The sequence below is a fragment of the Patagioenas fasciata genome, chromosome 10 (assembly GCF_037038585.1).
Source record: "Patagioenas fasciata isolate bPatFas1 chromosome 10, bPatFas1.hap1, whole genome shotgun sequence".
Classification (NCBI taxonomy): domain Eukaryota; kingdom Metazoa; phylum Chordata; class Aves; order Columbiformes; family Columbidae; genus Patagioenas; species Patagioenas fasciata.
Genome location: NC_092529.1, coordinates 13,916,524 through 13,944,122, shown reverse-complemented (window position 1 = coordinate 13,944,122; position 27,599 = coordinate 13,916,524). Strand labels below are relative to the sequence as shown.

The following is a 27,599-nucleotide window of genomic DNA, read 5'->3' as shown; positions in this document are numbered from 1 at the left end:
TAGCTCTCAATTGAGAGCTTTGTTATGTTTGTGCATTCAGAGCGCAGACTGTGTGTGCGTTAGTCAAGGTTCAAGAGGTCTGGATGAATGCGTGGGTGGATATACATAACATGGGGCAGAGCTCTAACGAGGAAGTAGTTATGGTAAAGCTCATTAAATGGATGTCTCCATCGAAGGATTTCAGCAAATTAATAAAACAATTATTTAAAAAAATCTTATACATATCAACCTATGATTTACTTTATCCCTAAAATATCAGATAAAGCACAGAGATTAAGAAAACATAATATACACAGCAATACATAAAAATGCAGTAATCATATTTTAAGCTCTTATCTAATTGCAGCACTGCAGAAAAAAAAAAAAAAAGGCAATTCAGTCCTCAGAGTCATAACACCAAATTTTCACCTTGTTTAAGGGCAGATGTGCACCAATTCCAAAAGGAAACAGATGTTTTCAAATGATCACAGCTCATTTATGGGGATAACTACCTGTAAATAGTAAGGTTATTAATGTTATTAGTTGAATATCACTATCTGTCAAGCAAAAAAAAATCATCATAGTAGGAGTTCTACTACTGAAGTCCCACTTAGGATTAATTTCCTTCAATCACTGAGTATTTAAGGAGATTTTCAGCAATGTATTTTGTTGGCCATTCAGAAAACAGTTGATTTCCTACAATGTTCCAAATCACTGTAAGCTGTACATTTTAAAATGCTAATACCTCCTCAAAATTTCTCTTTGATTTTATACTAAATTTCTGGACAATCCCCACACTCCCCTCCCTGCCCCATTTGGAAGGATATTAACAGCTTGATTGAGCACGATTGCAGGTAAGCATCATTCCACTGAAGAACACAGCGCTCTCTTGCAAAAGGACATCAACATTTTCAGGAAGAAGAAAACATCTGAGAAGCTCCGATGCATCCCAGGGGAGCCTTTTGTTAAGGCTGTGATGGGCTCTGCACCGCGGCACGGATAGTCCTGAGCAAGGTCTCACCTGGCCAACCCATGTGTGTTCGCCAAGCGCTGGAGGAGGATTTCACCCTTCACGAGTTTTAAGGCCTTGAAGAAGCCAAAAATCTCTTCCACAATGAATGGACCTTCATTTAATAATTTGTCATTATCAATGCCACATACAAGTAGGAACAACTAATCCTGAGATACAGATTAGTAAACTTCAATCCAAATTTCCAGGTAAATATATATATATTTTTTTTTTGCCCCTGTTTAATTAATTCTATGTCATGTAAATTGAATATTGTAGGCTCTTACATGGCTTAAGTGTATATTGTCTAAATATGCATTATACAGCTAGGCTTTTAAGGTACTTCGGAGTGTGTTTTAAATAATGTATTTTGTACATGTAATTAATTGGGCATTAGTGTTAAACAAACTAGAATGGAGACCAAATAATTTTGTCTTTGCCTGACTATCTGAAAATTCAATTAGTCCATCTTTTATTAGAAATACTGACATAAACAATTTACTAATGGCATTAGAAAGTCACAGTAGGACAGCAAATTGCATGTATTCTCTCATTTTAATTTTTCTATTGTTTTGTTAAAGTAACTTACCAGCCATTCACTATTCTGAAAAGCCAGTCTAAGGCACAAAAGGGGTGAGATTGCTAAGCCACTGCTGAATTCTTTTCCAAAGTCAGGTAAAATGTCATTCCATTGTTCTTTTGAAAATTATCTCTGAAGCACCTGCAACATAAGGAAATAAAAAACAGAAGAGAGTATTAAGCTAAATGGCCTTTTAGAAAGATGGAGCAAAAGCTATACAAATGATACATTGTGGGAGATAGGCTAAATGCTGTGTTTTCTGTGGTTTCTTTATGTTTTGTTCTTCCCCTGGATGAGGAGGCACCGAAATAAAAAGAGGCCTGGCTAGAAATGTTTTCACTGACTTGATCATTAGTGTCTGACACTCCAATAGAAGATGACTAGCTATTTTATAAAATGCAAAATGGAATAATTGCCTTTTAATGTCCTGTTTTTATTAGGAATTGAAGAAGGCTTAGTTAGAGAAAAGTAGCCTTGTTTCCCCTGAGCACATGGATCGTGTCTCTTATTCCGCCCAGACCAGCCACAACGGTGAGAGGAACAAGAATCAATATTGCGATGGAGACACCTTCCCTATTACATTGTGGAAGTGTTTACTGTTCACAAGAAAAAGGTACTTTCTGCAGAAGTAGTCTACAAACACAGAGAATTTTAACACTGGCAGCCAGGAACATGGGTTTAGAAAGTTGATGATAATTCATGGATTCCCATGTCAGAAACTCTTAAGTGCACTACAGCCTGATTTATTTCATATCAAGTGCTTCATGCCTCATGCTGGGGCCCGCTGGAGTAACTGGTTTTAGCATAAAGGGTTCAGTGGTTTCATGGTGCGCCCACTGTCTTAGCATTTCCAACCACGTTAGTTTTGGAAGCAGTTTGCCACAATTCCCAATATAGCTCCTAAAAGCAGTGAATTCAGGGATATTTTTAAGGAGGGGCTCCTTTCATTTTCAAACTTAGCTGTGGTTAGTAAGAGACCTTCTTCCAGCTACCTTAGAATTGGTGAGAAAGGTACAAATTGTATATGAAACAGCTTTGCTGATCTTAAGGCACCCAGAGGTTAATTTTCAAAGGGAAATTCCAGCTAGCAACTGCTTCAAGAGTCTGGGTCCCCAAGACCATCAGAACTCACAAGTGCATTGGAGACAAGATTAAAATTGTAGCCCAGTCATTTAAATCTAGCCAAAATAATGCAGTTCTGCATTCCAGTTAAATGTATCCACTCACCATTCATTGGCACTTGCTTCAAAGCTGAGCAATTGCTGCAAGAAAATAAACCTGCACTTCACTGGAGACAATAGTCTGCAAAAGTCATATTCAAACAAGAAAACTGCTATATTAAACAGACCTGCTGTTAGTTATCCCTGACACATATTGTCTGTGACATGTATATATAACAAACACTGCAGATCTCACAGCCACCCTTGAGTAAATTAGATGACAATGTTTATGAATTTGTTAATTACAAAAGAACTAAAGGATGCCATTCAATGGAAACAATAATTTAAATTATTACAGTGCTTTGATGAAGAGGTGCTCTCTGAAGCTTTCCTTTCCAACTGCAGCTCTGTCCCATGTAACACCTTTAGCAATAGCCTGGAGGAGACATTCTTGTCAAGCTTCCAGGTAGCATTAAATCAGGGGGACTAGTCAATGTGCTTTTAGTTCAGAGAGAGCTAAACAGGCTGGAGGGACAGACTGACCATAAACTCACAAACTCAACCAAAACAGATGCAAAGCCCGGCACCTGGGAAGGAGTAAACCCTTGCAGTAACTCAGGCTTGGGGCTGGCGATGTGGGGAGCAGCTCTGCTGAGGACTGCCTACAAGAAAGACATTGAGGTGCTGATGCAATTCCAGAGAAGAGCACAAGTCTGATGGGAGCAGCTGAGGGACCTGGGGCGGTTCAGCCTGGAGAAAAGGATGCTGAGGGGAGACCTTATCACTGTCTACAACCACCTGAAAGGAGGTTGTGGCGGTGGGGTGTTGGTCTCTTCTCCCAGGTAAGAAGCAATAGGACAACAGGAAATGGCCTCAAGTTGCACTAGGGGAAGTTTAGACTAGATGTTGGGAAAAGTTTCTTCACAGAAAGGGCTGTCAGGCATTGGAACAGGCTGCCCAGGGAAGCGGTGGAGTCACTATCCCTGGAGGGGTTTAAAAGACACATAGATGAGGTTCTTAGAAACATGGTTTACTGACAATGTTAACAGTTGGACTCAATGATCTTGAGGGCCTCTTCCAACCAAAATGACTCTGATTCTACTACCTGGAGTCCCAGCAGACAGTAAGCTGAGCCTGAGCCAGCAGCCAGCCCTGGCAGCAACAGCCAGCAGCATCCTAAACTGGATTAACAAGAGAATAGCTCAATGGAAACACCCTCCTTTATCCAGCACTCCTTAGACCTCATCTAGAACATTGCAGCCACCCTGGGCACCCTGTGCAGGACAGATGAAGGGGTGCAGGCTCAGCAGAAGCCCCCGCCGAGCTGGCTGGGGGCTGGAGCACACAAGGACTGGCTGAGCACAGCTGTCGATGCTGTGACAGCCCTGGTGATGCAGCAGACTTCAACCCCTTGCATCAAGGCAGCAAAAGAGCTAGAGAAAGGGTTAGTTTCCATTAATGCATTCAATATAATTTACCGGACACAGAATCAACAGGTACAATCTGAAATTCCTGTGGCACGTGGGTTTTTTTTCCTTTATGGGCAGTGTCTGTCTTAGTACTTACTTGGACTAGTTTCTGGAGCGGAGGCAATCACAGGCGGAGAAATACAGACATGTTTGTAATATTTCTGTTGTTGTGGTTGGACTCATTGAAACTGTAAGCTGCAATCAGTCAAATAAATAAGCGGTTTGGGGAATTGCACAATCAGGGAAATGAGCAGCTCACAAACAAGGTCCTGGATGTGCAGAGACCAACACTGAATTACCACTGGAATCTTTAAGTAAATTCCTACCTGAGAAACACAGAAGAAAGCCAGCAGATGATTAGTGGGAGACAAAAGAAAGTATGACCAAGAGCACTGCTGTTGCAAAGGATCTCAAATTTTGGCATTTGACCAGCCGTATTCCTGAGTTGCCTGAAGAAAAAGGATTGAGCCTAAAGGCTGTACACAGGGTGACCATCTCAACTTTTTGAAACGGAATCAAAGGCAAATAATCTATTCAATTGACAAAATAATTAAATTATTAATAACTGTATGCATATATTTTTAGGACTGAATTGTATCAATTAAATTTAATTAACATCTATGCAATGCTTTGAGGGCATAAAATGTCATGTAACTCTAAAGAATTCTTAGAATTAATCCTATTAATCCTATTTTTAGGATTTATTAACCCTAAACCAGTTTCTACTGCATTAGCACACTGTTAAACATAAATATCTCTGTAGGCAAAGCTGGGTGGTATTCCAGAGTTTTAGGGGGATTGGTAATTTTTTTGTGTGGAAAAGTAAATTTTTTCGTGAAATCAAGTCACACTTGAAACTGGCAGTAACAAGCAAATCAATACTGATGCCATTTAAAAAATAACCATAGTCTTTGTATCGCTGTTGATTCTAGCAGGACTGACTAAGGAAAGGACAGATATAAATATACCAAAAAAAGAAGTGTTGGATATTAATGTCATCTTTCATCATCATAGGCACTAATATGGCTTGAAAGTATTGATTACTGTAAAAGCCCCTAATAACTAAAGAACTATTGACTTAATATTTTCTCTAATCCTCCATAAAATTTTACAGTAAGTCCTGATGTATTTTCTGTTAAGGGTTTTAGGGCTGAACTATATCATGTACTTATCTGAAGTGTCAGCTCTAAGGCTTATACTGCAGTTGACAAGAACTATGTTAAAGGTGAGTAATAACTCCAAAGATTTAAGTATAGTTTCAGGGACTTTGGAAATTGTTACATCTTCTACTGTATATTATTCTATAACTTTTGTCTTTTAAATAATCTTTATAATTAGAGAAAAATCTAATGCAAATTTATTCAATGAAATGTGTTCCTGTTCATAATTACCCAACTATAGCTACTTTGAAAATTCCCTCCTCATAGTACAAGTATCTTGACAGACATTTATATTGCTTCTCATTTTTCTATCACTAACACACAGTCTAGTTTTCTAAGACTCCAATGAGTTATATTTATCAAAGTTAAATAAGGGAATAGTGAAAGGAAACTTACCCAAACATCAGAACTCTTCAGATCCCATTAAAGTGAGTGGATTATTACTATAGATACTTGTATTACTATTTTTGTTTTGCATTTCTAGTTTACTGAAGGTTATCTGAAAAGTCCATTTACATCTTTACTTTCACTATGTTCAGGATGCCAGTGTTTACAGGCTCCAGCCGAAGGCATGGACACCATCATACTGGATCCTGAATTGTCATGTATGAAACAGAGATTTTTCACCTTAGTTCCTGGTTTGGTTTTGGTTCTGCAGGAGCAGTTGAACATGAGAGGCATCAACACCGGTACAGATAAACTAATGTCTCAGCCCTGTAGCACAGAGAAAAATGCGAAGTGGCAAAGACTTATTTGGCTGCATCCCCAGCGGGCCCTGATGCAAGCTGATCTGCTGCACCTAGTTCATCAGAGAGCGATGGCTTTGAAGCTCTATGCACCCCTTTAACAACGATGGGTTTACAGCCCCTGCACAGATGCTGCAGCAGACGCAGCTGTGCCTGAGGCACCTTTGTATTGTGGTTGTACCGACCTGACTCTATATCACATTCCTAACCCGTACAAAATTGTCCAACCCTTCTACCACCATAAACCTTGCCTAGGTCCTAACTGCCCATGCAGAAAAAAGCTTTGCACACCTTCAACAATTCCCCTGAGCCAACTTCTATATATTTACAGAAATACCTTCAAAACATTGCTACCTAACATGAAAATTATGAGAATGTCTCTTTATTTTTTCAAAAAAGATAAAAGACTTTTAGATTAAGAACTAGTTGGAAAAAAATCATATGGGAGGAGAAGTGCAATTATAGAGCTCCTTCTACTTCACATCCTTACATCACCTGAACAGCATAACAGGGCCTTGCTGGATTAACTCACATTTTCCAAGACCTCTTTTTATAGTGAAGGTGATACATAATGGGATCCAGCAAAGAAGAATAGACTTTTTTTTTCCCTTGCCTCCAATAAAACTAAGGACTTCCCTTGGTCCCATGAGTTACATCTAATCCTTAGTGATTGGTTTTGCCTCAATCCTCTAATCACTTATTTATGGGACTACCTTTATTATAGGCACAGTCTCATTAAAACAAATGGGCCAGCACAAACAGGTTATTCATGTGCTTTTTCACAGGGCCAGGGCCCACCTCCCCAAAGCCACTTAAGCCCCTAAGTCCTCCTAAAGCCCTGCTCTACCCTGGGGTTCCTCATCCCCCTGGTGGGGTTTGGCAGGGTGGGGGCTGCAGCTGCAGCATCATCTCCATCGCAGGCTGGGAACACACGTGCATGGCATCCTGGAGAGGAGGGGACACGCTGCGAGCTCACACCCTCACTCACACTGAGGTCACTTGGCCCTAAAGCTCTGCCCTTAGTAGAGGAGTCGGAGCACAGCACCTAATTATTTTAATGACTGGAAATGAACTGTGAATTTCTTAAGAGCCATTGAAGCAAAATGTTTTCAGTCAATCTACCCACATTAATAACAGACTGTTAGAGATTGCTTTTATCTTTAATATGATAAAATACATCTGCTAAATTTCTCTAGTTACTATTAGGCCAAGTGTTAAAATATCAAACCTTGGCTTACATCCCTCCAATGAAATAAAAGGACAAAAATGAAAACTCCCACAGCACCTTGCACCTGAGCTCTCCTGAGCTGGACTGTTTGCTCCCATCATTGTGTCCCCAGGACAGACCCAGCAGGGAAAGAGCCGGACACCAGCCTACACCACCCTGATCCTCCAGCAGCACCGAGCGGCACCGGGGTCCCCAGGCAGCTGTGGATGCTCTGCTGCAAAGGGCGCAGCTGTGTGTCACCTCCAGACCTGCAGTTATTTCTCTATCCTGGTTTGGTTATTCCTGCTCTAAACTGTGCTGTTCATTGCTGATTTGCTTTTTCTTTGTATATCCAAGGAAATGCAAATATGGAATGTAATCAGGAGGATGAGACACTACAGCCAGTGTTTGCCAAACAGTTTAGCGACTGTGAGCACTTCCATTATAGACAGAAGTTAAAGCAGCTTTAACAGACAATTTTCAGGCAGTTCTGAGCATCCATGCAGAAAGAAATCACCTAGAATCCTGATTCATATTTCAAAATGCTGCCTGAGCTTGAGTCCCTTAAAAATGTCATTACTAATTCAAGGAAGTTTTCCTTGCTGGCATGCAAGTCTGGCACACAAAAGCATGTAAGAGCATTTAGCCCTGTGCTTAGGTTTTGGAGCTGTCTCCAGAGTCCCTTGGCAGAGCAGCCATGGATGAGGAGCCCTTGTCCAGCCTCCCTGGGAGCAGAGGCACAGCCACCCAGTGCCATTAATGGCACTTGTGCCTTGCAAAAGCAGCGTAATGCGTATCAGATTGCAAATGGAGCAGAGATTAAACATAGCTTTTAATGGCTATGCAAACACATTTGAGAAAAACATCAGAGCATTTACCACTAAATAAACTTATTTTTTTCCAGTATGGCCTGCTTGCATTCTGCTAGAGCACTGCCTCTGTAGATGTCTTGCCACAGCTCAGACAGTATTGTAGTTCCTTACCTAATGAACATACATACACACAGTTTTGCTATTTGGCATAAAATGGACCAGAAGGTTTTTCACACTGTGTTCAGACTGATGCTCCTGACCATGGGTGATGCCAGCCGCAGAAATCTTCCACCTCAAAGACTGGGGTCCGCACACCACAGCCCAGCTCTTGGTCAGTAATTAGCAAAGTGTTCAAGGGATCAAGTATTTTTTTCTTCTTTGCTCCAGGAGTCCTTTCAGGAAATCATGTTCCTCAAAGACACCAGTTATTAGAATGGATTTAGCACATTACATCTCTGCTCTGCTTGTTGGGAAGGCCACAGATGCTGAAATTTCAGACTCAAGTGTGATTGGTTTGATAAGTTACACAGCAGTCTTTCTCCTCCCTGATTAGATGCCTGCTCTAACTCTTCCAGAAAAAAAAACTATTCAAAATGAAAAATCAGAAAGAATTACATTTCTTCAATGCTAATAATTTTTGTACAGGTCACCTACCAGCAGTCTCCTGGAGAGGCATGGCGGTCACGTGGGACCATGTCCCCTCGTGATCACACAGAGCCCTCTGCAATTCCATCAGCAGAAAATTTCGCACATGTACCAACCACCTTGTAAAAACCGCCAGTTTTAAAATACTGCCAGTTTTAATGAGAAAGCAGCAGCGAGAAAACGTCTGTTCATAGACACTCCTCTTTTCCCCATCTCCTCCCCTGCCTATGGCTGGTGCTGCAGCATCTGCCAAGGACACTGGGATCAGAACAGTGCCTCTACAGTCATGTTCTCTGCATTTTTAAATACTGAATAATTTAACATCTTAGTTCTGTTATTGAAATAGTATTGTTTAGTTCACATCACTTTAATTGGTCTTATAACTTAACATTAGCTTGGACTGCAGTGCATGCACACAGCTGATCCCAGAACAGTCTGAGTCCACCAGCCCACCTCCCACAGCTCTTCCAGTGTCCCAGCTCCCCTCACTTGTCTCTTTGATGGAAATAATCGTAGCTTATACCACTGCTCCATCCGCTGCACCCTCTGAGTTGCTAAGTATCCAAGTGACCCCTGTCATGCCTTTGCTTTGGCAGCCAAAAATCCTGGGCCTTTGTGAGAGGGTGCAATACTTACTTCTTGCAAGTAATGCTGTGTGTGTGACAGGGAGGGCTGGCTACTGCCCTGGCTGTGCCCATCACTCACAGAGCATCTCTTCTCCCAGGCTGATAAACCAAAGAAACACGATTAATTTCTCCTCGGTAATTTTCCCTTGGCCCATTACTGTGTGCACAATATAACTGCACACTTCTTCGTGACTCAGAAATAAAGAATTGTTTATTAAACAACAGAGTTGAATGAAATTAGTCACATTATGTTGTCTGGAGTATGAAAGTTAATTGGAAGACACAATGATTTACTAAAGTTTGAAATACCAAATGGGGTTTTGAGTAAGTTAATGACAACTAGAATCAGAATGTAACTGTGGAAAATGGAAATTTGATTTTAATTCCTACTGAAGTACTTTTGTAAATGAGCTTGCTCTCAACTAATTGTGAGAGGTTTATCACAGCTTGGTTTGCTGTTACGTATTTACATGTTATCCAAGGCCATATTAAATACAGTGACCAGATCACATTCGTCATAGGACACTGCAACAGCAATTGAATTTTTCCAAATAAAACACAGGAGGGGAGTGTGAGTGGCAACTGGGAGGAATTTCCTGGACGAAGAAGCTCAAGAACAGCAACTGCCTGGGGTGGCTCGGGAGCCCTGCTGGGGACTCTGCAAACCCCCAGCCCACCCCACAGTTTAGCTCCCTGGAGCACATCAATGGTTTTGATAATGTAAACACGAAATGTCAATACCGTCATTTCAGAAAGGCCAGTGTGGCATTTTCAGAATATGTTTCCACCTCCGTCTTTTGTGGCTGCGATGATTTCTGGTGCTGTGGGGGATTTTTTTGGTAGAGGAGGCACATCTGCAGAAAATGCCGGCATGTTTATTCCCTAGAATAAAGACAAATAATAGGAAGGGATCCAAATTCTCTCAGTAACAGTGGAATAACTCCACAATAGCCCACAGAGCCCAATGAACATCGCACAAAGCTAAAGCTGGATTTATAGTGCACACAGCGGAAAGGAAAATGCGTGCCATTAACAGGAAAGCTTAAATCACTGGAAGAAGGTGGAAATGTTGCTTTTCCCACTGAAATGCTTTTTAACGTGATTGCAAAGAGCCTGACGTGCAAAAGTGAGGCAGGCAGCAGATGGTGCAGGTGGCACCTCTGGGTCTCCTTGCTCCCAAGATGGGCAGAAGCTTCTGTAAATTAGAAGCAGTGTTTGGCAAATGGTAGGAAAGGAGCTATTGTTTATTTTCAGCATCCTAGGAATATTTCTAGCAGTGGAGTGTAATGAAGAAAGAAAAAAAAAAAAGGAAGGAAAGAGAAAATAACAGAGAATTGTCCCTGGTTAACAGCTGTTCTGTCACTGTTGGTGCTGTATGGTGGGCTGGATGCAAAGCAGAGATGCTGCGTTAATGGAGCTTTGCCTCAAAGGACCTTCAAAGGCCTTGCTCATTTTATCCCCGTTCCTCTCTGAGGGCACAGAACTCAACTCTCCTGAGTTTGACTTTTCTTTTTTAACCAGGATAGCACAGAATTTCTGCAATGACATTTTTGTTGTTATCAAGAGATGAACAAATTCCCCCATCACATCATGCCAGGAAATACAATCTTGTTTCCTCAGCAACTTCCCACCCTCCTCTTCTCCCATAGAAAAGCCAGCATCCTCCTCCTCTACCATGGAAGAGCTACCTTCTTCCTCATCCATGAAAGACATGGCACCAGCTGGCATTAAGAAAAATATGCCCATTTCCTTCTCTCTTCCTCCCTACTGCAACATTTACAAGTTTCAATTTTACTTGTGTTTTCTAACTCTTTACTGCCCATGAGTGCATTAGCTGTCCCTGGGGACAGCTGGGGACAGTCCCAGGAGCTGGTGATCCCTGATTGCAAGGAAAGCAATCCAGTTTGCACGAGTTGAGGACCACATCGTCTCAGCATTTTATTACAATGCTTTTTTTCCCCTTCATTTCTTTATATCTCTCTCCCACTGATCTCTCAGTCCTTGTGCTCAGCAGGTTGTTTATCGTTTATCTAAACATCTACTGCTGTCTAATATTCCCTTCGAGCTCTCCTTAAACATTTGGCTTCTCCTGCCCTTTCTTAGCATAAACCAGCCCAAGACTGAACTGCATTATAGTCCTTTCTGTTTAACATCTGCTTATTTTTCTCCAGTTGCTCTTCTGCAAAGTACTGTATTTCAAAACAATCTCATAGCTCCAATATTTTACTCCTATAACAAACACAGAGCTCCCACAGAGCTCTGCTGAGAGACATCTGAGTCTACTACAGGTTTAAAGATCACACCCTTCCAGAAATATCAGCTCTTACACAACTGGAAACTACAACTATTAATGTCTTTTGGATTATTTTGTCTTCAGACAGAAATAGACTGCCATTGCAATGGAATAATTCCTGAGATATTGCTATCTATTTGTTCTCTGCAAGGACAGAGTAAAAAGAAAAGATTATGCAATGCTATAAGCTTAAAATATGTAGAAAAGGGGAAAACAACAAATCTGAAACATTTGCAAGTGAAAACATATCATGCAATTCAAATTCCTCTAGAATTTACAGAACAGAAAAGTTGCCAAGTGTCACTCCGAATTTCTCCTTACATTTAGTGGTTTTCACTCCCATCTCCAAACCTCCCCCAAATTCCTGGCACATATGACAACGAGCCAGGGGTGTCGATGGGTGTGGTGAGGATTAATCCCCCTCCAGCACAGCCTCTTCCTTCCTGGGACTGACTGAAAGGTGAAATTACAGCTTTAGAGTACTCACAGGTCCCCTCCACGTAAAGGACAAATTGCCCTTGGATTGAAATGTGACATGGTCACAGTGGACAGAAAGATAATCTGCAATTTAAGGATATCTACTTCATGTGATAAAGTCCTCCCATTAGAGGTGGTAATCATGTTCCTTCCTTTGCGCTCTCTCTCCCATTAGTATCATAAATTTAATGACACTGTGATGCTGCCTTGCTGTCAAGCAGGAACTTTGTAAAAGCTGGCTGCCATGCTGAATGGCTGAACCAACAAACAGCATGCAAAGCCACCTTGCTTTATCTTTGCAATATACCCTCCCTCCTTGCTAAGAACTGCTTTTAACAAACATCACTCCAACCTATATTGGTACCATTATAGGTTTTTTTTTGCACATCAAATATCTCTGTGAGTGTTCACTCGTTTTTCTTGATTTTTCTTAGTGCCTAAGACTAAACAGCAAAGATATAAGACATTAAAAAGCCTTGGCCACTGCCTTTTGAAACCTTAGTACCTCTCCAACCACCATCTTTTGTTTCAGCACAAAGGAGCAGGTGGTGGCTGGAAGCTGAGCTGGGTGCGATTGCAGCAGACGCTGTTTGGAGTGTTGGAGGGGACAACAATCCAGCCCCTGACACCTGAGGAACTGACAAAGACATTCAGGCAGAGTTTGGTGATTGGCACCAAAGCACAGAAAGAAATCTGGGGCTCCTGAAAGGCTGGAGCCTGCGGCAGGACAGAGACGCCTGCGCAGTTACTGACGATGGCACAGGGCTTGTGGCCAGCAGAGCAAGGTGCACTTAGAGTGTTCGGGTTTACTAGTTTCCTACCTGCATGTATTGACCTAGTTTTCTGGCAATTACTGGATTTATATCTATGAGAAAATATTGTACTGACTTTTCAGAATACATACCAGAGAAGAGAAATGGTGTTATACATATCAAGTAGGTTCTTTTTCAGTTAGTCATTTTCATATGGTTTAGCAGCATATAGAAAAAATAAATGCAGTAAGGCTGCTACAAAGCTCATCTTTGCACTTCTTATTAATTCCACAATACCTCCTGTCCATGCATCACTTAAGGTGAAAATGTATGCTTCTCATGCCTCCTAAATTATGACTATTTTAAGAAATATTGAGTGAGACACCAAGGTTTTGCAGGAAACTTCGTTAGCACATTGACTGGGATTTGCATGGAAGGACAGTTTGTGTACAGTCCTGTTTCTCACAGCATGCCCGAGTGTTAACCATGAAGTGAATTCCCTTGCGATTTATAGCTCTGCTCTTTTCAATTTGCTCTGCTAAGTCATTCGGCTCCTGACAGGTCTCAATTCCAAACGCTGGATTTTTCAGCACAAAACAAAATGACATTGTCACCCTAATCAATACGTACTTGTGGTAAACTGCAAGTATATGTACGTCTCCCAGACCGGGTTTTACAATGGGAATTTTTTCCTTTGAGCTGCCCAGAGCTGCAGCAGCCAGGGTGGCACCAGAGCGAGGAATGCCCAAGCGCAGCTGGCCGCTCCATCGACTGCACCTCTGTACCCTCATCCCACCTGCAAGGGGTTAAAACCTTTAAACCTTCATCAGAATTCAAATACCAATACCTATTATATCAAATGGAGACAAAACCATGACATACATCCACGCCAGCTACTATAAAGAGTGAAAGATATGCAAATATCTTTCTCTGTGTGCTACACTTGACATTTTTCTCTCTCATTTTTTTGTCCTTTTTATTTCCCTTCCTACTTCCCCACACTCCCTCGCTAGCCCACGACCCGCAGGCTCTCACCATCTTCCTGCATCCCACCTCCCTCCTCCATGGGGCTCACAGAGGCAGGCTGGAAATGCCAAGAAACACCAAACCTGGCCCTTGTCACACAGCCCCTGTCCTTGCAAGAGTATGACAAGCTTGGAGTGATTGCTGGGGAAGCCCAATCCATGATTCCCCTGCACCAGAAACAGATGTAGTGCTGCTGTTTTATTCTTCTTACACAGCTCCGTGACAATGCACATAAAGGAAGGCTGCCCAGGAGATCCCATTCCTCTGGCCAACTGCTCAGCTTGTTTCCTGTCATTTAAAGCCTGACTGGTTTGGGTGAAGAACTCTCAGATAAATAAATAAATAAATAAATGTTTAAAAATCCATAAAAATAATCAGATTGGGTAAAATAAAATACATACGGAACCACCTTGGAAACACAACTTTGCAGTTGTGGGAATTCCACTCCTTCAACAGAAGCAAAAAGCTTCCTTCTCTTGCGGGTTTGGGTCCATGGCCAGTACAAGGAGAGACGGTGGAAAGGGAGGAATGCAAGTTGCAGACCAGCTCAAAGGCATATTTGTGTCACTGCACAGGAAACAGAGCAATGAACTGGGATTGCACCAAAAAACACCGATTTCCCACTGATGGGAACAATAGAAAAGGCAAGTCCATTGTCAGCACTGCTCATGGGCAGTGCAGCACAGGCCCAGCAAGATGAGAAAGAAATGTCTGTAGCATTTTCTTCCAGCTTGTTGACCCTTGCTGTCCACCATGGTGGAAGTGATGCCAACCTCTGTGAAAATGTATGGGAAGCTGCCTTCCAATTTCTCGAAAGCAACATGTAAAAAACATCTTATAGATTATTCAGTTCAGAGCAACTATTCCAGCCAGAAAGTAATACTTAATACACTATCCACCATGGACAGAGTAGTGGTCATGCCTTTGCTACTATGCAGCAAGCTTCAAAAGAATGGAAAAACTAAAGGTAAAAACATAAATGCTAGAGAAAGCAAACAAATATGTGTTAGCGATACACCAGCCTCTGCTGACAGCAGTTTGTCATCCTGAGAAAAACCTTCCACATTTTTGTCTGAAGTTTCCACTAACGAAGTTAAGCAGTACCCCAGAAATAACACATACATGTTACATGGCATTGAACTGTCACATATTGATTAAAAACCCCAGTACCCCTGTGACAGGAGTAGCCGTTTTAGCTACATTTTCAGAACTGATGTATTTAAATATTGGAAAATTGCTGTCAATCTTTACCTTTACACAGCATAGTACTGCACAGGGTGGGTCAGAATCCGTCTTTAACCCACTGTGCTCTTGCTTGGAGACTGCAAGGCAACCCCAAAGCTCAGGGAAATATAATATCCCTCTCCCTGTCTCTCCTGACTGCAAGAGCCAAATGTGCTTTCTCTATGTTGAACCTTCAACAGCCTTACTCTGATTTTTCTGTGCTGTGTCTGAGTATTTAGGTTTCCTATCATTAGCACAGAAACTGAGACAAAGCCAGGTATTTGGTTTCCTGCTCTCTGATTTTTAGACGCATTTCAGAGTGAGAATGAGACTCCCAAGAGCTGCTCCAAGTGGAGCAACTGCCAGGAGCCCTGTGAGCGGCTCCCGTCGAGGCTGCTCAACCATGTACATGCCAAGAAAAATGGAGCTCGTGTTTTCAGCGTGGCACAGGCTGGGTCCTTCCATTGCCCTGAGAAGCTCCGCTGGAATTGGTACAAGCAGCACTTGCAGCCTCCATCCCTTCCCACCACCATGTGCGAAGCTGCGGAGGGGCACGGGAATAGGCAGGTCTGAAAATCCATCCTCTAAGCGCAACAGCACAAAATGAGCCAGCACCATGTAATTAATATCAATCATCACTAAATATTGGGGACTCAACTTCCAAAAGAGATCTCGAGGTAATTGCTTGTCAATCTACCTTTTAAGCCATGCATTTCCTGATAGCTTTGTGTGAATCCTCATCCAGGGTGGCATAGAAAACATATGTGCTTTGTACGAATGCAGCCAGTGAGTGCTATATTTAAGTAAAAACCATCTAAAGAACAGATGGAGCAGGGCACTTACAAAGCAAAAATAGACATTTCTTCAAAAATAGATGAAAGCAACATTTAATTTAGTTCAGGTATATATATTTGTTTTCATTTCCATTTGGATTGCACTTTGCACGTGATGACTACGGCTTGTACAGAACTGTCTGACCATGGAGAAGGATTTTATAGTATTCCTAAATGGAGAAGAGGAAGAGATATCTGGGCAAAAACAGATGCCAAAACCACCCAAAACGTTCCTATGAACAATTTTTAGTCATTCCCTGAGGGGGAACCAATGTTTTTGGCACAGAGAGAATGTCAAAGCAGGAGTAAATAACAGGGCAGCAACAGGGCAATACATTACAAATACATGAGTCTTTAGAAATCCCTGCCACTTGAAGAAAGTTTGGTAGAACTTATCACATAAGAAATCACCTTTTTTCTTCTTTTTCTTCAAACCAGGGCAAAACTGTGGAAAGCATCGCTCCTCCTGGAGAGCAGCATCCCACCAGCTCTGCACAGGCGGGCTCACCCTTGCCCATCACTGCTCTCCCTGTGCATGGAGGGTTGTTGTACGTGACCTAGGAGAACTGCTAAGGGTGGGAGATACAAACCACTTCATTAATATCGGATCAGCTACAAAAGGTATTTTAGAAGTAGCTACTTATTTATTAATTACTGTTATTATTAATTCTGGATCACCACAATTTCCTCATTTACAAGTATATTTTTTTCCGCTGCCATTAAAATGTAGTCAAGAACCTGAGTACATACCTCCTCTGTTGGCTGGTTTTCACCTTTGGTAGTAAGTGTGGGTTTTGCTGGATGTTTTAGACAAGGAAAGGACAGCAGAAAATGAAAACTCCCATGTTATAATTCCAGTTTTGTTTCTGACAACCAGATGATTTTTCCAAGCCTGAAGCCCCCTCTGTGACCAGGTTTCCCCCATATCAGGTACTTACTTACAGCACTGCTGTATAAAGGATCCTTAAAGTCTCAAATATTTTCTCTTCAGAAACTCTTGCCAAGGAAGGTTTTTTTTCACAGCTGAGATACTGAAATGCAAAGACATCAAGACCTGGCAGTGCCAGACCATGCAAAGAAAGTGTTTTCTCAGTACAAGTGGCACCTTAAACACCAGGACACTTTTTCTGCACATACACGATTCCAGAGCCATTTCCGTGTCCCTGGTGCGGCTTCCACACCCGGCTCTAACTCCCTGATCTTCCTAACAGTGGTGGCCAGAGCTAATTTGGCAGGTTTGCCACCATAGCCGTGGCAATTAAGGTAATGAAAATTCACCCTACTACTAATAACTAGCTTCATGATGAAAACAAGTTATTACATGTAGATTCAACTAATGTGAGCATTAAAAAAATAAATAAATAAGTCTTGTTCTTAACATTGTTTGGACAGATGTTTTTTCTCTCTTTGTGGAAGGTTTTGTTTTTCAAGACAAGCTGCCTCTCCAATGGAGAGGAGGTGGGGTAATCATCTCCTAATTAATGCTTGACTGACTGAAAGCACATTCTTTGAGTGGAAGGTAGTTTTCTTTCACAATATGCAGGCATAATAAGGAAATAATAAAATTGCTACTGTTTTTGTTAACATCAGGTAAATTTGTGTTCCAGAAAATGCTACAACTGCAGTCCTGATTATTTCCCATTTTACACCATCTTGCAAGAAAAACCTGAATAAAGGCTACTCGGGAGTCCAGAGTCTATTTTCTTAAGAGGTGAATCATGTACATCCAAAAAATAAAGTGACAAATCCTTCATGTTTCTGAGTTATGGATTAGAAAAATAGTCTCAGCAACATTGATCAATGGGGACTTCAAAGAGAAATGTGAACCTTCTATTACATTTTCTCCCAATTACTGTCCTTCTGCTGAGAATTGCATTTCATGTGCCTCCTAGGCTTCAAATAAAAAAAGGGGGGGCAGAGTTAAAAAAAAAGCTCATAAGAGAGTTTTACCTTTTTTATTGAATCTATGCACCATATAGCTGGTTAATTCGGTAGTAAATTCTGCACTGCTGGTACAGGTGGGACCGGTTTGATGGTCTCCACAAAATCATGAGAATTTTCTTTTTTCACTTTGTAGCCAAAGCAAGTAAAGGAAAAAGGCATTAAAATACATTTTTGGGTTGACACCCCCCCAAAAAAAGTTTCATCAGCTAAACATTTGAAAAACTTATTTCAAGGTCACTTAGTAGCTTTTGTTGAGCCCAGTTAGGTTTTACAGTCCTTTAAAGCCTCCATGATTGCATTTTTTAACTAACCATGAAATGAAAGCTCAATTTGGAAAACAAAAATCAGAAACATCTCTCAAAGTTGTCATTTTTTTCTGATCACTTCTTTCCTTCTTGTTCACAACTATTCGCTTCCAGTAAGCCGAAAATAATTTACCTTTTGTTGTTAGGTGAACTTTAGCTTTTCATCATGTTATTTCCATCTAATGAGCTCCCGGGATCTGGTTTTGGAGAAGAAAGGAGAGCTGACTGCTTTCCTCAACTTTTCGACTGGAAATCACAGATAAACACGATTCTATCGTCCACTCCTTAAAGTGACTTGTCTCTCCCTTTTTAGCTAACGCAAAGGTTTTATAAAAGTGGAAAATCACACCTGAAGCCAAGAAAATACCAGAAAGCAGGAAAAATAGCAGCATCACCTCCTGAGCTGTTGGTACTTTTCCACAGCTTTTTCTTCTCTTTTTTTTTTTTTTTTTTACCTGCAGCCCATCAAGAGCCCAGCAGCTCCTGTTGTTCCTAATCACCCTGTGGGAGGGTGAGCATTTTTTGGCCGGTAATTTCCAACCGCTTCAGAACATGTCATGCGGTCACTGTCTTTGGAGACAGACGCTCTTAGCACTTCAGCAGCTCTCCCAGCAGCAGCAGGCCTGGCCTTTAAACCCTTTGCTGCAGGTTGCAGAGCAGTTACACAAGTGAAATAGCAAATCATCCCATGTTTTGTCTCAAACACTGGGCTGATCCTGGCACACCAAGGTGACACGTGTGATCAGGGGCATCCGCCTTGCTTGCTGCCACTGGTATTCGCAGGGGCTGCTGCCAGCACTGGAAGGAGCACGTCCCCTTTGTGAGTAGTTTGGTTTAACTACCAACAGCACAGAATTAAATGATGTGATCTTTAAGATCATTAACAAGTCCTTATTCTCATTTCACTGTCACTATGAAATCACCCCTGTGGTTATCCAGAATTAGCCATGGCTTTATTTTGCAGGTCACAGATAACAATAGATTATATTCAGGAAAACATGTAACAGTTATCTCTAAAATTAGTCCACGCACAGGGGACTGATGAGCTGGATTGGAAAAACTGAAGTTTTTTCCTCCCACTCCAAATCCTGCCTCCTTAACCCATACCCCTTCGATGTCTCTTGTGTCATTATTTACTTGTATTACATTTTGTTCTCTCACAGTTCCAAACCTCGCAATACCCACAGAGATCAAAAGCCCCAAAATACCATGTGAAGGCAATTCTGGAGAGATTTGCAAATGCCAGGTGTCTGTACTGATGTCTGTAGAAGCAGGGTTTGTCCACTGGTACTACATGGTGGGTACCAAATCTAATGGGTGCTGCTCACACACAGGTGGTGTAATTGAATGGAACGCTCATAAATGTCTACCCCTTGCAGTGGTTGCAAGGTCTACACCAGCCTGAAGGATACAACTAGGTTAATGATTAAGTAGACTTAGTTTTTCCTATGTCACTAAGTCAGTGCAATGAATGCATACATCTTCTCACCTCCGGTTTTCACCCACCATTCAGCAGAATGAGGTAAAAAGTGACAGTGCATCTTTCAGACTAGTTGACGAGAAGGGGAGGAGATGAACTTTAGGGGATGCTATAGACTGCTTTCCAGTCAATGAATTTACGTGTGGGTTTAAAGTAAAGCAAGTACTTTGCTGGATCAGGGTCAGAGTGTTCAGCCTTGTGCGGGTATAAATAAGAACAACATAAATTTTCTCTCAAGGATAAGAAAAGTCAAGTGCTTACTTTTTCATAGTACATCCAGGCAACTGGGCTTTTTCTGGAGGAGATGTAACCCTCCACAGATGCTGTGTCCTATGCTTAGTGCCTTATTTCTCAGCATTTCTCACCCCTTTGCATATTGCTAAGCACAAATCTTCAAACAGATTGGGTGGTCAGTGGTCATGAACCTTCAAAGAAGTAGAAAGAGCAGATTCCTTTGGGCAGCAACAGGAAGAAGAGACAAGTGACAGAAAACTCTGATCAATCATTGAAAATGACTTGTCTCTGCTGAAATAAATACTTCCAAAAGAGAGCTATAAAGACGTTAAGTATTTGTAGGAATAAAACTATAACAGTAGCTAATTCGTGGTTTTTATTTAAAAAAAAATATATATATTTAGTTTAAAGGAATAAAACTGATCTTGGAGGTCCTGCAAGGTGGACTGTTTTGCTCAGGTTAAAGCTGTACCATATATCAACAGTGGCTGGGTTTGAATTGTGCTTTGGCCAGTATTAGAGTAACGTTCTTTCCTTTCAGTGACATGGTCCCAAGGAAAAAGTCAGAGCAATAAGTGTAAGCATTTCACACAATTAAATGACTATTAGCATTATTAATTTTTAAAATAAATATTTTGTTTAACAGAAGTTTGATGCCAAAAATATAGCTGCTTCATTAAGACCTAGGCTTGATTTTAATGAAAATAATAATATTTGTTTGCATTCACAGCACCTGACATGGACTAAAGCACATCTGCTCTGGACCAAACACATCCAGAATACAGATTTAATGCTCTGGGCCCAGCTAAGTGAAAGCAGTCTTGTTAACTGCAGCTACACAAACCTGTCATTCACACGCACTGTCACATTAATGACAATTTCACTTGAAAACTGCATCTGGGTTGGATGGCTACTGATGTGGAAAGCAGCTTTGCATCCAGAGGTTAACAGGCTTACTTGTGGAAATCAGAAAAAAGTACAGGTTCGTATTTCATTCTGTAGCAAGGGAGGTTATTTGTGGGTTTTTTTTAACAGGAAAGACTATAGCCTGAAATCTCACCCTGGGGGGGCTGCACTGTCAGCATTTCTAATGGGCTGAGCTGGATGAGGTCCTGACCAGTACTTGAGACAGTAACCTCCCAGGAAAACTTCCAAGCGCGCTGCTTTCACTGGTTCAGCCATTTCTCAACCTTGAGTAAAGGGGCATTATTCTTTGAAAGACCATTATTTGGACAAATGGAGTGTGGCAATGCAGGGACCCTGGCTGTGTTGTGGCAGAGCAGGAGGTATGGGCAGCTGAGGAAGGAACAGGACAGAGCCACTCAAAAGACAATATACCAAACAGCATCTGTGTTATGGATTTTTTCCAAGAATAGAAAGCTGATGTGGTCATTTATTTATTTAGATTCTACCATCCCAAGCCCTTTTTGATATTTTAGCTGCACAAAGCATTTTTCTGCTCCTTCCAAAACATGCTTTATATGGAAACGGCTGATGAAGCATCACAAAGGTAATTGCATCCCAGCAGGACTGGAGTGGCCCCCGCACACAGAGGGTCCATGTGTTTTACTCCTGAGCCACAGCCAGCAAATGTGAAAGAGGAGAGAATCTGCTGGACCAATCCCCAGTTTTCTGATGGCACAGGAGCCTCTGAGGATGCTTGTGAACGTACAACCTGCCTGTGCTACTAGAGTGCCTGAAGCTCCAGCTGCAGGTTGTGGCCACTGGGTTCTGTGGCTCCAGTGGCACAACTGGAGACTGCAGCTCCTCAGCATCCAACATCAGATCGTAACAAAATCAGGCAAAGCTCAGCCCTAAAACAACCTTCTCCCTGATGTTCAGGATGCCAGCAGACATCCTCGCTAAGCCTGCGCCGAGGCTTTGCGCCAGTGGTGGTACTGGGCCTGGCTGATGTTACGTGGTTACCTCTGAATTCCGCTCTAAAATGACGATCTTTTCTAATTCTCAGATGGGAAAATCCTCTCCTGCCAGTCTCCTGGCTGCTTTTCATATCAAATAAGCCTCTTGCAAACAGGTTTAACTTTCTGACACCTCATTAGATTGACAGGAAAAACTGCATCAACCAGTGGGTTAAAAAATTGTTTGAGGGGCAGTTAGTCTCCAAGAAGCGTTACTTAGAGAGTCCTTACCACTGCAAAATATTTCAGATATTTTAATCGTGTCCCTGTTAACAACTGAATACGACAAAGGGCTGAAAAAAAAACCAGCTTCCCTATGACCGTGTGCATCCCCTGTGGCTCTTGCAATATAATGAGGTGGTTGTGGGTTTGTGACATATGCTATTTTCTCACTGTTTGGGCATATATGCTAAACAGTGGGAGTGTGCACAAGCTGAATTTTTACCTGTCAATTGCCATAATAGGTCTCAGCTTTGGGCATTTTTGAAATGGAAAACTAGGTTGTCAAGGAAATAAGTGTTTATACAGAACATCAGATTTATCACTGGAGTAAATCAGATGACGTTTGGTAACAAGAAAGTAGTGGAAGTTATCAACAGCCATAGAAATTTAATAGATCCTTCTTACTGTAGTGCCTGAGAAAGTCCTTCTTGCAGGGGGTCTGCCTGGGAGCTTCAGCTCGTCTGAGAAGCCGTGGAAGGAGAAGCAACATAGCGAGGTCCTGGGAGCCCAGAGGAGAGGATGAGGCTGTTGCTGCCCATGGACAGTCTCACCCATCGTGCCAGGTACATCAAGGAGAAAAGGCTTAGAGGTGAGGAGAAGCTGTAGACCTTCCCTCTTACCTAGATGTTCACCACAGCTTCCAAGGCCAAACTGGGCAGCTGCCAGGAGATAAATTTAGAAGTTCACTATGCGGATATCAGCCGGGTTGGGGTTTTGGTCACCTTAAGGTGCTCCGTATGAAGAAGATATAGTTGCAGAGTAAAGAGTACTCATTTCCCACATCCCAGGCTAACACCATGCAGTCATGTCATTGGCTTTGGGATTTAATCATTCCAGATACACAGCTCCCACTGATGTCAGCACAGGTTTTGCATTCTTGCAAAATCAGCATCTTTTTACAGCAAAATCCTGCATCCAGCTTTAGTGGGAACTCGGTGGCAAAAACATAGTGAAAAATCCCAGACAAGTCTCCTTTTTGACCTAAAAACTAAAAATGCAATAAGTAACACTCAGCAGAGACCTAAGAAAATGTTTGCATAGGAGCAAATGGTATGCTTACTTTTGTGATGATATCTTTGTATATGCATATATTTATATAAATATACTTTAAAAAAATAAAGATGTATGTATGGACTGAAAACAAAGACTTCCTACATGTCTATGTTGCAATCCTGCATACAAACACAAGGCTCCTGAATCTGAGTTATAAACATTGAAGAAGAAATGTTTACATTCATGCATCTTCTACTGAACTTGTTTTAAAACTTCTGTTTAAACACTCTAACCATGGAGTACTGGCTCTGTAAAAGTAAAAACAGTCTGCCTGAGTGTGCTCCTGGATAAAATTAGGTTATCTGAGGAAGTACTGCTTCACTAGCCTTGATCAACTCCAAAGAAAGAGAATCTCTTTAATTAAGGTAATCAAGTTACCTTGCATTGCCTGGCTTTCACTCCAGAAAAGATGTGGTTCTCACAGGTCAGCTGATATACAAGATCCTCAGGGCAATTTGCTCATGCGTCCATAGCGAAACTTTTACTTTTTTTCAAGAGATACCAAAAGTTTGACCTGCGATGACTTCAGTGTTTTCCTGCCAGTGCCTTTCAGGTGCAGAGTCCCGTCAAACAGAGCAGGGAGGAGGACGCTCTGCCACATTTAGAATCACAGAATAATTTAGGTTGGAAGAGACCCTTAAGGTCATCGAGTCCAACCATAACCTAACTCTAGCACTAAACCATGTCCCTAAGAATCTCATCTCCATGTCTTTTAAACACCTCCAGGGATGGTGGCTCAACCACTTCCCTGGGCAGCCTATTCCAATGTCCAACAACCCTTTCCATGGAGAAATTTTTCCTAATCTCCAGTCTAAACCTTCCTGGAACAACTTGATGCCATTTCTTCTCATCCTCTCAGTTGCTACTTGGGAAAACAGATCAACACCCTCCATGCTACATTTCTCTCTCTCTGGAAGCTGTAAAGGCATTGCCAACCCCTTACAATGCCACCCTCCAGCAGGTGTGGGCCCTCTGGGACATGGGAGCATCAGGGAGCAATGCATGGGCAGGACTCCAAACTGGCAACTCCTGAGGACAGAAGAGAAATAGTTCTTCACTATTATATTTTTGTACTTATTAAGATATAACCTTATTCTTGGAAAATGTCTCTTACTCCATGAATCATTCCTGTGGGTAGAAAAAAAAAAAAAACTACTTCTTTTCTAAAAATAAATCAGCAAGCCTCACAAAAATTCATGAGTTTATCAAATTTTTGAGGGACTGAAAAACTCTTAAACTTAATTTAGGATTCAGTTTTCAATCTGCAGTTTCTCAGCCCTGGTAGAAGCCGTAGGTGTTTGAGTCCGGAACACAAATATTTCCAAATTTATTGTCAGTATGACAATGATTATCCAGCCCATTGAGATCAAGTGGTGTGATTTAGTGTTTTGGAGGCATTTTTCATGTTTGATGAATGCATCTGGTGATTCAGGGCAATGAAAATGTGAGATTTCCAGCCAGTGAGAGATAAAGGATGCTGGCTGATACATAGGATTATGGCAGTGGCTATAAAAGGTTACAAAAATTTTATTTGTTTCTCATTTAGAGTTTTAGAGGAAGATAGGAAGATGTGCTTTAGCTGGCTCTCCAAGGTGGAGTTGGACAGGCTGTGTAGACATTTCTAACACTTGGGTAAAACTAACTTACTTGAGAACTAACAAGTATTTTTGCTCTCTTGTGTTCCTGGTTTCTTGCCTGTCATCGCTTATCTGCACAGAGCATCCATGAGGTATATTCGGGGAGACCTTGTGGGTATCTCCAAATTACCCCAGCATTCACAGTTCTGAAGAAAGTCATAGAAATACTTTGTTTTCTCATTTCCCTGCTGTAGAGCACACTAAGGTCTGACACAATGCCAACCAGAGACTGCCTTGATACAGGGTCCAAAAGGCAGGCATTTTCTCAAACAAATCAAGTCAAACAAGCCTCAGAAATTTCAGCCGTATCCAGATAGCGTCCAATAATTTATGTCTCACTTTGGTATAAAGTTCACAGATACGAACAGCTTCTTATGAAAATAAGGCATTTTGAAGTGCATTTTCTATTGCATCTTTGTCCAGAAATCATCTCTGTACAGCATGGGGACAACCATGAGAAAATGCCTGGAATCCAGTTTGACTTTTGTATTATCACTGAATCACCAATGGCTTTCAAATGTGGTGAAATGGCACAATGTGGAGGTAATCAACAGCTCAGAAGTGCCATTACCAACTCTGACAGAGCCATCACCAGTTCCCTGAAAGCCATCACTGCTACAATAATCACTGGTAAAGACCATAAAAAACATGTCTTTCCTGATGATTTTCTATCAGGCATTTGTTCTGCAGTAAGTTACAGTAATTCAGTTGGAAATATCCCAAGTGTGAGCCCAAGAACAGCAGTTTCCATGGATTTCAGAATTATGTCTGTATCCATCTTCATGCATCTATATGTGGGCAAACGGGGCTGCAGTGGTAACACGAGGATGGGGACAACACAGAGGCATTGACAATGTAAACTCATTGACAAGGACATGGCCGTGGGCAGCAACCCACTGGGAGACCCCACATTCTCACTACCATCACCATTTTCTGATGAAGCCAGGCTCTCTGACAGCAGTATGATCAAGACTGAAAGCAGTAACCCCTTCTAGTGTTGGAAACACAACATTTATTCACTTTTCCATACATATTTTTCAGGGTCAAAAGAGATTTTTTTTTTCCTCTCTGCCTTACATCCTGTGGACATGATAGGTGCCTAAAGCTAGAGGTTCTACTTTCACACCTGAAATTCTGAATATATGAGATGCCGCATTATATTTTCCAGAAATCGGCTTGTAAAAACTCCCACATTCCTACCAAATGTCAGGTTAGATCATTGCACAGCACCTGCCCCAATTCCCCTTCACAGTTTACATAGTGCATTGTCTATCACTCCCTGCTCTCAACAGTTGACTTGCAGAGTTCTGTGCTTTCCACACCACAAGAAGCTGACTTCAGTAGTGAATGGACTATATTTCAGTTTGACAAATTCATAAATCCTTTAGGGATCCCACCAAATGGGAAGCACTATGTGGATACAAGCTGTCACTGCATCAAATTCAACATGGCTCTTTGTGGAGCAAGGTGCTATCAGTGTGCAAGAGCTGGCCACCAAACATGAGATATATGATTAGCTTGATTGTGCTCCAGCCTTTTCCTCATTTGGAGTGCCACCAGCCAGAACATTTCCATTCAGAGTTTGCTGATGTTTCTGTTATGAGGGATATATTTGTCATGCTAAAACTGGAGATTTATATGCAACCATGCATCTGTTGAAAGCTCTTCTAGAAGTATTATGCATCCAAGCAAGTCCATTTGTTTTTCAGGTTATTATAAGCTTCAACTTCCATGTATAAGAATCACTGAGAAATAATGTCCACTGAAATTTGTCCCAATCAAGTAACTACTTCTGATCTAGGACCCACATCATATCAATCAGTATTTTAAAGTGGGCTATCACAATGAATTCCCCCCTGAAAAAAAGGTGCTAACAAGTGCTTGGTTTTCTCCTTCTCTATTATTTTCTTTGATTTCTGATTTGGTAACTTATGAACTATTGAGCCTTAAAATGCTATGATTAATGTCAGTCTCCTCTTGATTTCAGTATCTTGCCCTTAAAAGTACTGAGTGCTTTTAGCTCACAGGGTTGTGCTTCTCAAGGGATGCAGCAGAAACCCACCTACCTCTCCATAATTCAAACCACTGGATGGTGGAGGCCAAATCATGGTCAGCTGAGCTCCACTTCATGGAATGGTGTTTCCCCCATGAGTAGCCCTGTGAGGACCATGGGACATAAACCGCCCTGGAAGAAAAGATGACAAAATTTGGCCTGGAAGACATGTGAAATTATTTGTACTGTATACATTTTACCCAGTTTCTCAGTATAAATTTAATTCACAGTGACTGCAAGAAGATGCAATTTTTGCTGTTCTCACACATAGTGCTGCACTTGTGCCTCTTCAATACTGAAGTATGGGGTTTTTTGCTGCAGAAACCTCACCAACACTTTTAAAACAGCTTTTCAAATAAATTTTGTTTATGTATATGACTCTGAGAGCCTTGAAATCAGGATCTTCCCATAGATGAAGGAGAAATATTTATCATAGTTGACTAAGATGTGAAAACACCATGTGAGCAAAACTCAGGTTAGAGGCTGTTTAAGGCATAAAAAAAAAAAGGAAATTGAGGATATCATTGCATCAAGAACAGATGAAGAGCAATGCTTAATTCATTAATGGATATTCCTAAGTAAATTCAGATGTGTGAGTGGTAGTCCTAGCTTTCAGATGGAAACACTCCATATTAACTAATACCTCATTGTACCTTACATTATTTAGGGTTTCCAAAGAAAATGTATTCAATTCATACTCAGTAAAAGCAAACTCATGTCCTGCTGCTATTAGCTGAGCTTTAACTGAATCAGA

At 41.5% G+C, this 27,599-nt stretch overlaps 1 protein-coding gene across 6 annotated transcripts in view; it reads right to left on the bottom strand.

The window, feature by feature from the left end:
* Positions 1 to 27,599, bottom strand: part of LOC139828783 (uncharacterized) — a 56,796-nt gene that overhangs the window by 4,263 nt on the left and 24,934 nt on the right. The window contains exons 3-9 of one of the 6 annotated variants that reach the window (XM_071813194.1): positions 26,859 to 26,977; positions 22,508 to 22,761; positions 19,989 to 20,179; positions 18,381 to 18,444; positions 16,410 to 17,029; positions 1,578 to 1,709; positions 409 to 491 (exon numbers count right to left, since the gene is read on the bottom strand). In XM_071813194.1, the coding sequence (XP_071669295.1) occupies positions 20,138 to 20,179; positions 22,508 to 22,761; positions 26,859 to 26,977 (415 nt within the window). In that variant the 3' untranslated portion in view covers positions 409 to 491; positions 1,578 to 1,709; positions 16,410 to 17,029; positions 18,381 to 18,444; positions 19,989 to 20,137. Of the gene's footprint in view, positions 1 to 408; positions 492 to 765; positions 1,104 to 1,577; positions 1,710 to 16,409; positions 17,030 to 18,380; positions 18,445 to 19,988; positions 20,180 to 22,507; positions 22,762 to 26,858; positions 26,978 to 27,599 lie in introns of those variants that run through there. The other 5 variants (XM_071813197.1, XM_071813196.1, XM_071813195.1 and 2 more) reach the window with 5 other exon arrangements.